General features: G+C 51.7%; 1 protein-coding gene across 3 annotated transcripts in view; it reads left to right on the top strand.

Annotated features, from left to right (window-relative positions):
- Positions 1 to 16,581, top strand: part of SGPP2 (sphingosine-1-phosphate phosphatase 2) — a 104,528-nt gene that overhangs the window by 35,693 nt on the left and 52,254 nt on the right. For 2 of the 3 annotated variants that reach the window (XM_072742157.1, XM_072742159.1), the window contains exon 2: positions 3,879 to 4,037. The exons of the other annotated variant lie outside the window; for it this stretch is intronic. In XM_072742157.1, coding sequence (XP_072598258.1) covers positions 3,879 to 4,037 — 159 coding nt within the window. The remainder of the gene's footprint in view (positions 1 to 3,878; positions 4,038 to 16,581) is intronic. 3 annotated transcript variants of the gene reach the window in all.

Below are 16,581 nucleotides of genomic sequence, written 5' to 3'. Positions count from 1 at the left end.
CAGAGCCGAGCCAAGAGCCCTGGATCCGCGCCTTCTTCCTCCTCCCGGGAGCGGCCAGCCGGCCTGGTTTCCCCTCCTCCCCACTTATTTCTGCATCGAAGGAGCCTTGCAGGGAACACGGGCTGCGCCGTTCACGGCAAAATCGAGCAGCTCTCCTCCTTCCCGAAGGCCCTGAGCAGCAGCCACTGGAGGAGACGGCGGCAGAGGAAATTGGAACCTAAAAACAGGGGGGGGGGGGTTGTTTTGGGGTTTTTTTACCCATGGAAACACTTTTTGTTTTCTTAGCTTTCCGGAAAATAAAGCAATAAGCAAAACACGCAAATATGAATGTCAGTGACGTTTTCCAGTTAGTGATAATGGACACGGGGTCCTTTCCATCTTATCCTCCCTCTTTACTAGAAACTTCTGTGTTTGGCTTCGCGGCCCACGAGGGGCACGTGGGGAGGTACCTGATTTCTGAAAGAAGCTCTCCACCCACCTAAATATTCGATGCCTTTATGATTTTTTAAAAGATTTTATTTATTTATTCATGAGAGACACAGAGGGAGGCAGAGACCCAGGCAGAGGGAGAAGCAGGCTCCCTGCAGGGAGTCCGATGTGGGACTCGATCCCTGGACTCCGGGGTCACGCCCTGAGCCGAAGGCAGATGCTCCACCACTGAGCCCCCCAGGTGCCCCCTGCCTTTATGATCTTTTGTCTAAAAACTTAGCTGCTGATCCCTGCCCCCTAGGTCCGTGGCCCAGAGACCGTGGCCCAGGCTGGCCCGTTCTGCCCTGTGAGGGGCTGGTCCTTCAGAAACAGAGAAGCAGGGGCCTGGGACCTGGTCTCCACCTCCCAGCTTTGAGTCTCCGCCCTGCCCCTGGCTTCCTCTCCCATTTCTGTGTCCGCTCCCCTGCTTCCACCCCCTCTCATCGTTCCCAGTGGGACCGGCACAGACACTGGCGTTCTCATTATTCCCAAAGCTGTGCTGAAGTCCGTCGCCGTGGACTCTTGTTCTGCGTAGACAAGCACCTGCCTTCTGCTTAGGCACATCTAGTTCCCAAGGATCTGGAGGCCGGTGCTGGCTCTCCTGCTGCTTAGTTACGTATTCAGAGATGTCCTCTAGAAACTCCTTTGGGTGTCCTATATAGGCGCTGGTATTTTTAGTTTCCCTTTTGCTGCTTCTGTTCCTAAGAAGATTTAGAGAATTTCTAGCTCTCCTCGGAAAAAGAGGATTCCTAAGAGATGGTGAAAGGCAGGTCTACAGAATCGCGCGAGTAGTCGGTCACCCTGGGAGGTTTGCTGCCAGCCCCACGGCCTCGCCGTTATTTCCTAGGCCTGAGGTATTGAACTTGGTGTCCAGGACATCTCTAGGGTAGGGAAATGGTTGTGGCGGAGTGTGTATAATGTCCTGGGACATTGGGTGTCATGAGGGGCACCTGGGTGGTTGAGCATCTGCCTTCGGCTCAGGGCGTGACCCCAGATCCCAGGATCGAGTCCCCCGTCGAGCTCCCTGCATGGAGCCTGCTTCTCCCGCTGCTTGTGTCTCTGCCTCTCTCTCCGGGTCTCTCATGAATAAATAAAATTAAAAAAAAAATACCTCTAGGTATCATGAAATGACACAAGGGAGGAGTGTGATTCCCTTTTCACAGTTTGGGAAATTTCTCCCCGTAAAGCTTCAAGGCAGGACAGGTCACGGGGTGACTGGGTGTACGGCGGCCGCAGGTAAGATACCGTCTATGTACAAAAGGGCTTGCGACAGGCTTCGCCTCGAGGACAGGCCTGTCGGATGTGCATTTGTGAAACAGAAGCCGAGATCAGCCCTCCTATAAGAGCGACAGAAGAGTTTGTCATTTATGTGTCACAGTTTGATTTTATTGGTCCTCGTTCTGCAGTTCCAGCCATAATATCTTGGCAGAGAGGCAAGACCATATACTTCTTCCTTATTTAATTCATTTTGGGGACCATTGCCTCTCCTACCTGGGACGGCTCTATCGCCATCCTAACTTGAGTTCACTTAGACATCGCGTTCGTGCCCGAAGAGACGTGAGTTTCTAGCTTATCGCCGCGCCACGCACTGCTTGGCTTGGGGCTGAATCCTTGAACTTCCCGTGACTGGAGCAGAGAGCAGTGTCACCTTCCCCCTGAGTCACAGGACCCTGGAGGGGACGCAGAGATGCTGGAATAGAACCGGGAACCTCTTAGGAGAGAGGAATGCGTACTTGGCAGGCAGCCAATGCTGTCAAGTACAGTTAATTTCTTCCAATTTTCAAGGTCATTTTTTTTTTTTTTGGTATTCCTTAAATATAAAAGTAATCTTGGCTTTTTCCCAAGGCCTCCAGCACAGTATTGGTCCTTTAAGCCTTCATTCCCCCAAACGGTCCTCTTTGCCCCCCAAGAGTCTCCTTGAAGCCAGGGACCATGCGTGGCTCATCTTGGCGCTCCACTCAGGTTCTGGGTCGTGGTAGGCACAGAAGGAATATTTGCAGAATAAATGCATGCAACGTGGTGCCAGGATTTGAGGACCCCAGACGCTGCGTGAAACAACCAGGAGCCAATATACAGACCTCGGAGAGTCCTTTTCCACGATTACCCCTGTAATAGGGCTGCCTCTTCTTCCCATTTTCATTGCCAGCATTTTGCTTTGAAGTTATTTTTTATATAGTTTATGACCACCATTAGTAGCATATGAATTTTTTTTTTAAGATCTTATTTTTTTATTCATGAGAGACACAGAGAGGCAGAGACACAGGCAGAGGGAGAAGCAGGCTCCCTGTGGGACTCGATCTCAGGACCCCGGGATCACGCCCTGGCCCAAAGGCAGATGCTCAACCACTGAGCCACCCGGGGGGCCCCAAGGACTCTATTTTTTAGATTTATTTCACAGGGTGACAATGTTTGTGTTACCTCGTTCCTACTCTACCCTAATTTCGGGGCATTTGTTGTATTTTAAAATAGATTGCTTATTCCTGTCTTTACCCCGTTAAGTCCTTTTTTTCCCCCTGCCTACTGCTAGGATAAGAGAGAAGGAAGGGATGGTTGAAAATAGGATTACGTCTCAGCAGGTCCTGCGTGTGCTTCTTATGTTGCTTACACCATCCGGGACTGGGTTCACTCGACCCAGTCCAAATAACGATATTCATGGGCAGGTGATTTTTCCAAAGTCCCTACTGGTTATCCACGGCTGCTGTAAGTAGTGACCACCTGTTTAGGGGCTGCAAACGCCACCAATGTATTCCCTTTCGGCTCTGGGGGTCAGGATTCCAAAGCAGCTCTTATTCGGACAAAACGAGGCATCATCAGGGCAATGTTGCTTTGTGAGGCTTGGGGGGGAATCTGTCCCCTTTGCTTCTTCCAGCTTCCAGAGGCGCCCTTCACCCACCAACCTGTGGTCCCTCACCCCGTCGTCTCCTTGACTTACTTGTCTCCTCCTCCTCTCTGGTGATGAGCCTGGGGACCACGCTGGCCAGGTGATCTCTGCATCTCCACATCATTAATGACACCGCAGAGTCCTTTCTGCCACGGGAGGTGGCACATTCACGGATCCCTTAGGATGTGGGAGATCTCTGGGGACACTATTCCACCTGCCATAATCCTAGACCCCAGAGCGTCTTAACAGATCTTTTATGTACAAAGGGAAGAAAAGGCTTCGGCTTTTTGGGTGCCTTCTCCTGATACCCTGTCTTGGATGTTATGTCATGTTCCGAAGGACTAACCGCTTCTGTGTTTCGTGGGCAACTCGGGGTTGGCGGATGGTCAACCGTGGTGGCCGGGGTGATGGCAGTGATGCCGTCGTTACATGACGGAAGCGCCCTGGCCGTCGAGGGCGAGGGAGTTCTAGAGAGAAGCATTTAAAACTTGTCGGAGGAACTCAGAGTCTTCTAACTTTTGTCTTTCAGCCTTATGTACAGAAGTATGTTGTGAAGAATTATTTCTACTATTACCTATTCCGATTTTCCGCCGCTTTGGGTCAAGAAGTGTTCTACATCACGTTCCTTCCGTTCACTCACTGGAATATTGACCCTTTTTTATCCAGAAGACTGATCATCGTATGGGTTGTAAGTATGCTCATTACTCAGCAACCGCTGCCGCCCCTGCAACAACTACCTGCTTTGGCGTTCGAGGACGTTGCACATCTGTTTTTGTTTTTTAATCACTCAGAGTTGAGTTTTTATATGGTTATTTTGGGAAAAAATAATGGGAAAAATTCAAAAGTGACAAACACAACTTGCTTGCAAAAATGAACAAACCTGTGATTCATGTGCATTGGCACACCCCTCTGTTTGGGGAAAGAAAGGATTTCGAGAAGCCAGGGAGGGGCATAAAATGCGTTCTCCCAAGAGGCCGATTTTAATATAGTTTGACCAAAAACTGAAACTAGAAGCTGTAGACTTATAATTCCCAGTGGTCTTGGAAGGCCATGTAGTGGGGCACCTGGGGGGCTCCGTGGGTTAAGCGTCTGCCTTCAGCTCGGGTCACGATCCCGGGGCCCTGGGTAAGCCCCACATCAGCTCCCTGCTCAGCGGGGAGTCAGCTTCTCCCTCTGCCCCTCTCCCTGCTCGCGCTTGCACGTGTACGCTCAGTCTCTCTCTTTCTCTCTCTGAAATAAGTAAATCTTAAAAAAAAAAAGCCACCCCCTGCACAGAACGAGGGGCCTGGCATGTGGGGGGGCTCCACAAGTCGTTGCTTGAACAGGGTAATGCTTAGTCTGCGAAGGTGAAGGTGAAGGCGGTTTAATGAGCTTCCTCGAAGGTCAGACTGTTTGACTGGGCGGGGGAGCCCCTGGGCAAGGCCGCAGGCCCGGCTGACTCCCCAACTCCAGGTTCTGTCCCGAGGCCCAGAAGCCCCCCGGCCGTGCGAAAGGAGCCTGGGCTCCGGCGCTCTGCCCTGAGAAGCTGTGTGATCCTAAGCAGATGACTCCACCGCTCTGGGCTTTGTTTTCTCAGTTGTGGTCCAAGTTAGAGCCGCCTCAGCCAGAAGCCATCAGTCACATGTGCTTTAGGGCAGGGGAAGGCAAGTCAGAGAAGTCCTGGCTGGGGACGGGAGGTGTCAGTGGGCGTCCCAGTGTGGCCAGTGGGCGCACTGGGGAGCAGCAGCCCCTCCGCGCCACCTGTGACTGCCGTGAAGCAAAACAGGCTAGGGTTGCCAGATTTGGTTTTTTTATGGGAAGCCTCCCATTTTTTCTTTTTTCTTTCTTTTCTTTTCTTTTTTTTTTTTTTTGAATGTAGGCTTACATCTTTAAAACATTAAAAGTCAGCTGAACAAAGACTCCTTGAAGTGCACATGTATGAGGCTTGGTTTGAAGCTCCAGCCTAAAGCTTCCACCACTAAGGTCTCTGGGGCTTACGGTTGGGATTCTTTGGTCCCCAATTCTTTTGACTTTTTTCTCCTTTTCCCTCCAAAGCCACAGCCGTGGTTGCTTTCCCCAGCTCCCCTGCTCTGAATTCTAGCTCCTGGATGACAGTATGACCTGAGACTGCGGAAGCTTATGCTTCTTGCCAAAGGCCAGTGTGTGTGATGGTGCAGGCTCCTCTGAAGTCTGTCACACACCCGGGGAGCAGGGCCCCCCTGGAGCTGCGGGGGGTGGGGTGGGGAAGCACACGGCCATCAGCATCTTGAAGTGCACCCAAGGTCCCCGTGCTTGAGCTTGCTCCCTGTCGTTTACTTGCTAACACACTGTGTGTGCATGGGGACGCGTGAACACACAGCACTTTTCCAAGCCTGGTGGTGGCCGAGCGGCGCACACGATGTGACCCACGATGTGACCCATGTTTATCACTGCTGACGAGTGCTGGCAGCTGTGGCTGGCTGCTGCCAGCCCAGGAGGAACCGTCCCCTGAGGGGGTTACAGGCCGCCCCATCATCTCGGGAGGTTCTGTTTCACTGCGGCGTCCTTGAAGGTGCTTGAAGGATTTCCCGAGCAGCCTGTAGTCAGAGAGCGAGCAAATCGAATCCTTGCCCCAGAAAGGAGAAGCTCAACCTTCCAGGGGCAGGTTGTCCTGCGCTTTGGTGACCTGTTGCTTGCTTTCAAAAGTTGGGGTACAGTCAGGTCCATCCGCCCCCAGCTCAGGGTTTCATATCCCATGTGGAAGCTGGGATCCCCGAGGTGGTGGATTCCTCGGAGCCCTCCAGGGAGCAGGGGAGACATAGGGACTGGGAGGGGGAGAGGTGGTGGGAGGGGAGGGGGAGGAGGAGGGAGGGGGAGGGGAAGAGATGGGGTGAGAGGGAGAGAGATGGGGGAGGGGGAAGGGAGGGGGTAGAGGGAGAGGAAGGGGAGAAGGATGGGGGAGGGGAGGGACGGGGGAGGGGAAAGATGGGGGGAGGAGGGGAGAGGCGGAGGGAGAGGGACAGGGGAGGGGAAAGATGGGGAGGAGGAGGGGAGAGGTGGGGGAGGGGAGAGGGACAGGGAGGGGGAGGGATGGGGTAGGGGAGAGGGGGAGAGATAGGGGAGGGGGAGGGGAGAGTGGTGGGGGGGAGAGATGGGGTGAGGGGAGAGAAGAGAAGGGGGAGAGGCAGGAGGAGGGGGAACCAGGAGAGACAGGGTAGGGGAGGGAGGAGAGGTGGAGATGAAAAGGGTGCATTGAGAGGTGGGGGGGAGGAGGGGGAGGAGGGAGGAGCCCTGTGCTGTGCATAGTGGCTCCGTGGGGAAAGGGGGGTAAGAGGGGGGTTGGGGAGGAGGCGGGGCGGTCCTCCCTCTCCTGTGAGCCGAGCTGCAGCCCTGTGGATTCCCGGGCTAACCCTCCAGGCCGACCCCCAGGCCCCACCCCCCGGGCTCCGCCCCCCCAGGCCCACCCCCAGGCCCACCCCCCCAGGCCTACTCCGTAGCCTCCTGGGTGAGCCCCCCACCCCCACCCCACTTGCCTCTTGACAGAGGGAGAGCCAGAGCACAAGTAGGCAGAGTGGCAGGTGGAGGGAGAAGGGGAAGCAGGCTCCATCCCAGGGCCCCAGATCATGACCTGAGCCCAAGGCAGAGCCACCTAGGTGCCCCCCCTTTTTAAAATTTTCTTAAGAGCTGTTAAAACCGACGCTTTATGGGATCCCTGGGTGGCGCAGCGGTTTGGCGCCTGCCTTTGGCCCAGGGCGCGATCCTGGAGACCCGGGATCGAGTACCACGTCGGGCTCCCGGTGCATGGAGCCTGCTTCTCCCTCTGCCTGTGTCTCTGCCCCTCTCTCTCTCTCTCTCTGTGTGACTATCATAAATAAATAAAAATTAAAAAAAAAAAAACCGACGCTTTACCCATTAAAATGACTGGCCCAAAGTTATCTTTTAAAAAAAATTTTTTAAGATCTTATTTTTTTTTTTTTTTTAAGATCTTATTTTTAAGTGATCTCTACCCACAACATGGGACTTGAACTTAAAACCCCAAGACTGAGAGTCTCACATTCTCCCAGCTGAGGCAGTCAGGTGCCCCCAGAGTTACCTTGTTCCGCACATTTGCTGTGATTGTGTTTCAGGTTTGCCCATATGACATTTGTGAACTCCGAATCCTACTTAAGTGCCGTTTATAGAACTTTCTTGCCAAGTCGAAGGTACTGTATCCCTGGAAACTTAGACCAGCGAGCCTCTTCAAAGAGCTCAAAGATCTCACTCCAGTCATGGTTTCCCTCTTCTGTCACTTATCAAGGTGTGTAACCTGGCACGGGACTCGCCAGTGGACTTCGCTGAGCAGAGAAGGCTATTCCACCTAGATTCTCAGGAAAACATACAGTAGGTCATGTTTTAGGAAGAGTCGCCGTCCAGAGTGGCTGTCCCCTCTCTTGGCTTCCATTCTGGTGCACGGGCAGCCCCACCAAAAAAATACATAAGCTATAAAAATAGTATTGCTATAAATACTATTTAAATACTAAATACTAAATTTAATACTAAATTTAATACTAAATACTAAATTTAAATACTAAATAGCTATAAAATAGTATTGCTGTGTCTCAAAAAGCTGAGAGGCCGTTACATTGAAACTGCGCGGTGGTCGGCTTGGTAACATGAGGCAACAATCTCACTTTTTCCTAAATCAAGCCATTCTTCTAGTAAATAGCAATGCAAGTGTTGATACTCCGCTTGATCCTTGGGAAGCTCCGTTTTGTCTGTTCTTATGACATTTTACTTATTTATATGCCACCTCTTTTAAGTTATCTCCTGGCATTCAGAATGAGACGCAAGGAAAAAAAAAATAAATGGGAGAAGCAAAATTAGGGGAAGTACGGATAAATTAGGAGATAAAGGCCTGGTCTGGAGTGAAATGTTGCCTGCTGATTCAAAGTAGAGCCACAAATTGGTCTTTGACTTAGTCCTGCCCAAACCAAAATGAGATTAAGTTACAACCATAGGAAACAACTGGCTTGTTCCTAAGGGAGCAGAACTTTTCCTGACACGCAGAGTTCCTAGAATCATTGAGCTTAGTGACGTCTGCTGCTAAATTATTTTCCTAGGAACAGTTTGGTATCAGTACCCCCACCACCAGTGGGAGTACCCATTTTGACTTTTCCTTGTAAACTTTGTGCATCCTCATTTTTCTTTTAATCACCGCTGATTTCCCCAGTGGAAAAGTAGTGTCTCAGCTAATTTTCATTTCATAAAGTCTTAGTGAAGATGAAAGCATTTTTCAGAGTTCGATTAGCCATTGGTATGATCTCTTCTGTGAAGTCTGCCTTTTGAGTGTTTTTTAAAGGGGGCTTTGGTTTTTTAACTGGTTTTTTTCACCAGTTATGAAATGATACTCAACTATTGATTTCCCGTGGATTAAAGGCAGTAGATCTTTATAGATAAGTTTTTTTTTTTAGAAGTTTGGGACTTTGGGAAGTGGTATTTAACTTTATGGTATCATTAATATGACTTAAAGTCATTTAAAAGTGAATTTCAAGGGCGCCTGAGTGACTCAGTTAAGTGTCTGCCCTTCAGTTCAGGTTATGATCCTGGGGTACTGGGATCAAGGCCCACTTTGGGCTCCACACTCAGCGGGGAGTCTGCTTCTCCCTCTTCTGCTCTCCCTCCTTGTCGTCTCCCAAATCTTTTAGTAAAATTGAATTTCAGTGCTTTTATACTGGCTGTTTAGTCTAGACACAGACCTCACCACTCCCTATTATCTTACCCTTTGTGACCACCCTGACCCCTTTCAGGCATTTGAATTTGGGATTCCTATTTTCAGGCACCTAAGCTTTCTGGCCTGTAGTTTCTCTGGCCATAAATAGCTTATGCAGGTGACCAGCCCTTAGAAAACCTGGTTCTTGGGCAGCCCCGGTGGCTCAGCGGTTTAGCGCCGCCTGCAGCCCGGGGTGTGATCCTGGAGACCCGGATGGAGTCCCACATCGGGCTCCTTGCATGGGGCCTGCTTCTCCCTCTGCCTGTGTCTCTGCCTCTCTCTCTCTGTGTGTGTCTCTCATGAATAAATAAATACAATCTTTAAAAAAAAAAAGAAGAAGAAAGAAAACCTGGTTCTTGCTGCCTGAACTCCAATAAAATTAAAATTTGTCTTGAGTTTTTCCTTGCCTTTTTTTTTCTCATTTGCAAACATTTTCCTTGTTTGCAAATATTTTTTTCTCCTTTGCAAACATTGCAAATTTGCAAGTCAGAAAAAATGCAATTTTTTTTTACGTGACCTCAAAAGATCTGTATCTTGCCTAAATGTGATGATTTTAAAAGAAATTATTATCCAAATGGTTCTGACAGCTTTTCTGGTTGCTGTATCTTGCCTAAATGTGATGATTTTAAAAGAAATTATTATCCAAATGGTTCTGACAGCTTTTCTGGTTGCTGCTTCTGAGCATTTTCGGGCAGAGTTCATCTCTCTCCTGAGAACTCACGGCTTCTGTTGACCCCTGATTGGAAGTGCGGTTCGTACGTGGGGCGGGAGGGGCTGTTTGCACCTGCAGCAGCAGCTTTGAGGTTTGCTCAGAAGCTCCTGGTCCTGTGATACCATGAAAGGAGCAGCGGGCTGATGTTTATAGGTAGTTTTCTTTGGTTTCCAGAAACAGAGACCCGCTCAAAGTAGCTTGGGATAGGGTGGGGGGGATTTGTTGCAAGATTCCGGGGAATCCGAGGGCCAGGACTTCATGGGGGTTGATGCGGTGGACGGTGTGGTCGCCTCCCAGCGTGAAGCTGTGACCCCACATAGCTGCTGCTTTACCTCTTTTGCCAGGCAGTCACCTCCCAGTGGTCTTTTCCTTTAGATTTTCAAGACCACCTGCCCGGCTCGTTTTGTACCGTGATCCCTCCGCCTCGTGCCCATGTATACTTGGCTGTTCTTGGTCCAGACAGCTGCTCTGCGGGGCGGGGACAGGCGGGGAGTCGGGGCACCGAGCCATGGGCCAGGTCAGGATACCCCGACATGGATTGCAGCCCTCGCCGTGCAGGTGCTCGAGGCAGGTGACGGTTCCCTCCCAGCTTTAAAATGAAAGGAGCCAGCCCGAGGGTCCTGGGAGGGCTGTGACACGGCGGAGAGTCGTCCTTGTCTGCTCCGGTGTGACCCTTAAACGAGATTCATCCAGGGCGTGGAGTGAGGAGGAAAACAGCCAAAGCTGGGCCAGATAACAACACTTGAATAGACAGAAACCAAATCCACGTCCTCTCCTCTGCGGGCCCACGTGAACGTGGCTTTCCCGAGTGTCTCGTGCACCGTCGAGACCGCCCGGCAGACCCGTGGCCAGGTGACCGTCGGGCTGCCCGCCGTCTGCGGCCCCCTGGACCCAAGCAACGCTTTAAGGGGAAATGCGTCAGTGCTCGGTGACTATAGAAGGCACCTGCGTGGCGGACTTCCGTGGCCGGGCCCCCTGTTCCTACTCTTTGGCGTCCAGGTAACTCACCTGGGAGAGCGCTCGTCCAAAAGGATGGGTTTCGGGGCCTGTTCCGGCGACTGAACGCTGGCCGGGAGCCCTGTGCTACGGGGCCCACCTGAGACGGACACTGGCGCGGTGCCCGCTGTCTACACGGCGTGTAACTGCGGTGGAGTTGAGTGTTATTTTATGTAACTGGCCCGCAGATGGGTGAGGAGGCAGACTGGGTGATTCCCGGGGTCGGGGTGCTGCCCGGGGGGCGGGGGTCAGAAAGGACACGGAAGCCCAGCCCGTCCCTCTAATTCACCCCTCTCAGTGGGGGTCGATTTTAGGGCCAAGAGATGACTCTAAATGTGATCAGCCCCTAATCCTCTGTCTAAACCGCGACCGCCTTCACTTCAAAAGACTGCCCAGCTCGTTAATTTGCCTCTGGCCGAGGTCAGTGGGGCCCGAGGCGTGTGCGGCCGGTCGTCCCCCACTGACCCGCGTGGAGTGCAGTGGAGTCAGGCGGCCGACTCCGGATCCGGATCCGCCCACTGTCTCTGAAGCAGCGCCTCCTAATTTAGTCTTAGTTAAACATTAAGTAAATGGCCCCAGGGGCTTGGCTAGGCAAAAGGTATTGGTTTGGTTTTGAAACACAATAAGGAACTACTTGGGTTTAAAAAAAAAAAAGCTGAAGACTGGACTCGTGATGGTAGGACAGGTCGTTTGGGCCTCCGCAGGGGTCACTTCATCACCCTGAACAATGATCTGCAGCCCCCCCCCGCCCCCCTTCTCCTTTATGACCATGGCTGGAAAATGTGCCCCACCTTCTTCCCCACCCAGCCTGACCCCGCTCCTCGCCCCCCCCCAAGACTGCAGCTCTGGGGTTGGGGTTGGTTCTGTTCTGATGAATTGTAGTCCTCCCCCAGAGCGGCCCCCCATCCCGAGAATCCCTTCTAAACGCATCACTTAATCTCTCTTGCGGGCGTGTGATTGCTTTACCGCTGAGCCAGGTATGAAGGGGTTTGGAACCCCGGCGGCCTGGAGGCAGGAGCCCTTGGTGGGGCTGCTCAAATGCTGCAAAACGCCGAACACTTCATGGAGTTTGGTGCACAGTGAGTCCTCTTCTCCCGTTGGTTTTATAGCTTTTCAAGTCTTATTTAAAAAAAAAAAAAAAAGCATTTGCCGGGTCCTGCCCAGGCCGGAAGGCGAGTAGCAGCCAGGCAGGGAGAAGCAAGGCTGTTTCTCTGAATTCCCAGGAGTGGCCTGGGAAGGGGGGTGGAGGCTCCTGTCCCCCACTGCCTGTGGGTGAGTCCCCGCAGGGCTTTACAAAGCACCCTTCAGGACTGGACTTTGTCCCAGATTCCCTCCCATTCACTTGTAAAACAAAAGAGAATCAGCTAATCAGTAGGCCTTGGGGTGGTGGGGTGGTGATGGCCATTCTTTCAGCTACAGTTTTCAAATAAAATCTTAACAACTCTATTCTTTTTTTCTCTGCCAATCCATCCCGTTTGCAGAGCTGTCTTGAAGGGTCTGCTTACTGAGCGCCCCCCCCCCCCGCCCCCAGCCCAGCGGCTTTACATGTAGGAACCCCACTTCCTAGGTGAGAAAACTGAAACCCAGAGGGGTAAGTGGCTTACCCAAAGACACACAACCAGAGAGGAGCTTAGGGCATGTTCACACCTGGTGTTAGTCCCCAACACAGGGTCTTTCTCCTCTTGCTCAAATGGCTACACTTTACTTATCCACGCCCACCCCCAATGCTTCAGAAACGTGCTTGGTCTGTTTGGAACATCTCCTTTGCCAGGGCCCTCTATGGACCTTCTCTGTCCGTCCGTCCTCTGTGCTGTGGTCCCTGGGAGCACCCCCGCCCTTGTCAGGCCCTGTGTGCCAGCAGGCCAGGGCCTCGGAGGGTGAGGGAGGGCCCTGGCGCCTTGTTTCAGGGCTGGCAGCCTGAGGACCGCCACCTACCCGTCCTGTGGGCTTGCCACACCTCTGCCCACGCTCCCCTTCGTATCCTCTCCCCAGCAGCCAAGCGTTAGAGGAGGAGGGAGGGTGGCCCTTTGTCCCATTAGGGGGTGGTGATTTGACCCGCAGGGGACTATCCGTGCTGGGGAAGGCCAGCATTTCCTGTCACTGTGCTTCTGGCCTCCTCTGCCCTCTGCATCCCTCACCTGTGGGCCCTGCCAGGTGAGGATGAGGAGCCTTACAAAGGCCTCTGGAATCTTCTGGAAGCTTGAGAGCTGCTAGACAAATGTGGTGTTATTAACCAGATGGCTGTACTAGCTCCTCCCCCCTGTCCCTCCACCAGAACAGCACCTGGGCTTCTCCGGAGGAGCCCTTTGCTGCCTCTTCTCCCCCCAGGGCAGACAGCATGGGCAGCCCTCTGTCTCGAGAGGCTGGCTGCCACCTTTTGGTCTGGTGGCCTCCGTGGGCACGCCATGGCCTCTGTGGCACACACCAGTGGCCGGGGGACACTTGGCCTGCTTGGTAGGAGTTGGGCCTCCATCATCTGAGGGTTCATCTGGGAAACTGAGGCTAGCCGGCCTGACCCCGGAGGCCCGGGCCCCTCTCCAGTCCACCTGCTGGTGTTGGCACCCTGCCTCCAGCACGATCCCCTCCAGGCTCGATCCAGCGCACAGGCCCTCACGATGCCCCCAGTGAGGCTGCAGGGTCACCACTGCACTGGCCGAGCCTGGCTGTTCCTCATGAGCGGAGCCTCTGTGCTGGCTGTCAGGACCCTGAAACCCAAGTGCAGTGACAGCTGTCATTCATGCAGTCCTGACTGAGCTGGGTGCGGAGCGGTGGGCCTCACAGACATGACGGCCTGCCACAGATGCGCTATTATTATTCCATTTTCAAGGCAAAGAAGCGACGTGAGCAGGCCAGCCAAGCTGGCATAGCCCGTTGGGGACAGAGACAGGATTTGAACCCATGACCATCTGATCCCAGAGCCCTGGCCAAGAACCACTGCTCTCTGCACTAGCCTTTTCCCTTAATTATGTTCAGTGTACTCCCACTTTTTTATGTATGTGATATGCCCGATTAATTTTATTTTTCATTTTGCAAGTAGAGAACCACAGTAATGCAAAAACCAAGAAAATCAGGAAAAGTACGCTAAATTTTACCGCACATACTGGCTTGAGGGTAGCTCAGCCTTTTCCTGCCTATTTGCTGGCCCATCCGCACAACATCTGATCACAGCTACCACACACTGCTCGTGATAAACAGGACTCAGAGTCCATGCATGAATACGTAAGAAAAAGGGGGATGTGGGGTCGGGATGACTCAGGAATCTTTCGCCTAAAAGGAACAAATGAATGAAAGGATGGTTTGTTTACCCTGAGAGTGAGGAGACTTGGATTCTAATCTGAGTGAAAATTGTTCCCTCTCTCTTTACCCCAGTGAGTGCTGCAGGAGTAGGAGCAGAAGCGCTCCTGGGGGTGGGGGGCCGGGGGCCAGGGGCCGGGCCTCCTGCTTGCTGGCTGGCACAGGTGTGCCACCCGGTGTAGCCCAGAGTTGACCAATAACTCCCCAAATGGCCTTTATTTCTGGGCTTCGGTTTGACCATGGGTGAAATATGGAGCTGAAAAAAGGGACCACAGGGCCCCTTATTTTTTGAGAGTGTTGTAACTATAAAAGTCCTGATGGAGATGGGTCTTGGCAGATATTCAGTCTTGCATCATAGGTTCTGACCTCAGCAATGCATTGGACCCTATAGCATTTCCCTGGAGAGACGCCCCTACACCCTGACGGGGTTAGCTCCTACCAGTTTCTCTTAGGGTCACCCATGAAAAGCAATAGTGGTTCCCGGTGAAAAGGGGCCCTTAGGGAGATCGCTGGACCCACCTCAAGTCTGAGTCACTAGGAGTCATTGGGCCTTGCAAATTCAAGCCAGGGGTCGGCGTGGGCGGAGGGACGCACCGAGGGTTCAGCACCCACCCGAGTTGGGGCACAAATGCAGTGGCGCACATCAGGGCCGCAGATCTTTCCCTGAGCCTCCGTGTGCTCACGCGCTTGTGAGACCATTGTTGGTATTGCCTCTGCTCAGATTTAACGAGAAAAAGATGTTAGCTTTTGTTCCTTTTAAAATTAAATTTCTTCTGGCATCCGTCGGCACCGAAATCAGAAGGGGAAAATGTGTTGTTCAGTTTGAAAATGCTTTTCAAATTCGTAGCAGTTTGACTCTCGGGGTTGGGAAACGACATCCTGAGGGTTTTTCCAAAAACTGTTAGCTTGGAAATGGGCAGGCTGTGAGCAGCAGCAAGCTCGCTTCCTTTTAAACTACCGCTGCTGTACAAATAAGGGCTCAGTGAATGAAATACGGAGCTGATTTCTTTTATGAGGCCAAAATAGAAGGTTCAGTCAAAGGAGAAAAATGAATCTGCATTTAATACTAACTGGTGACTCACCTGCATCGGGGCAGCCAGCAGGAAGTGAGCCTGCCCTCCTGGCCACACCCCACGACGGCTTCTTAGACCAGGGCCCCCCAGGAACAGATCAGGGTTGAGCAGTTCTCAGTGTCTGTCTACGAAAACATTTAGTTGGAAAGAATGGACATGGGGGTGGACTGAAAGTCTCCATTTTTCTCTATGCCAACAAAAATCACAACGTGACTGCTTAATTAGAATTCATTTTTAAAAAGGGGGGGAGAGGGGATCCCTGGGTGGCGCAGCGGTTTAGCGCCTGCCTTTGGCCCAGGGCGCGATCCTGGAGACCCGGGATCGAATCCCACGTCGGGCTCCCGGTGCATGGAGCCTGCTTCTCCCTCTCTCTATGTCTCTGCCTCTCTCTCTCTCTCTCTCTCTCTCTCTCTCTCTGTGACTATCATAAATAAATTTAAAAAATTAAAAAAAAAAAAGGGGGGGGGAGGGACTCAACTCACTTGGGTAAGCATTCCAAACAAGCTAAATGTTCTTTGAGGCTTTTGCTTAACTGGGGCCTGGATTCAGAAATTCAAACCTAAATTGTACTGTAAAAGCTTTTGGAAGGCGTAAGACTGGATTTTATGTTTAAAAAAAAAAAACCATACTAATCTACAAAGAATATTTGATTACTTTCCCTGGGGGCGATTAAAAGGGTGCGTTTAACACTGAATGGATTAAATAATTAACACTGTCAAAGGCCTGAGTTTCAGAAAACCAGGTGCCTGTCTTTGTTTAAAACCCTCTCAGTTACCTGCCAGGGTGTTTAAGGTGTGCTGATCTGTTATCTAGCTCTCTTAGGGATATTAATTTTGTGGGATTTTTATACATTCATGAGGAATATAGTTTAAGGAAAATCTACAAAAGAATATAAACCCACCGAGACGAGAGCCTTTTGAGGGAGTCACCTTTAAGATCAAAGCATATAAAGAGCCACTCAGATGGACCCTGGTTCAGAAAATATCCTTGGAAAAGGAACACCTTTTGTGATTGTGATTGCGCTAGAAAAGCCAAGGTGAATGGACAGACGCCCAAATTGAAACCCCATGATAAATAAAATACGCTTTTGAGGTCCTCTGGCCATTTTTCACCCTTTGCAACCCGAAATGCGGAGATTATGTGCGTTTAAACGCTAGTCCGTGGTCCAAGTAGGAAGATCAGTGTGAAGCTGTCTCCTAGAACGTGGCCCTTGCACTCTTACACAGGTGTCAGGCTTAATTCGTCACCTGTAGTTTTTTGTTTGGGGATCTTGTAACCATAAACATAATGCATTAGTCATCGCTACCACCACTTTGGTCCTCAGCTACGTGCAGGTGCACCCCTGCCGAGCGGGCTGGGGGTAGCAGGAGTAAGTAAAGGCAGATTAACATGTGCTTGTCTCTTAAGATGATGAGATGGGGCTGGAGTGTCATTGATCTCACACCAGCCC

This window comes from Vulpes vulpes, chromosome 16 (genome assembly GCF_048418805.1).
Source record: "Vulpes vulpes isolate BD-2025 chromosome 16, VulVul3, whole genome shotgun sequence".
NCBI lineage: Eukaryota > Metazoa > Chordata > Mammalia > Carnivora > Canidae > Vulpes > Vulpes vulpes.
The sequence above is the reverse complement of the archived record's forward strand: the minus strand, read 5'-3'. Positions and strand labels throughout refer to the sequence as shown.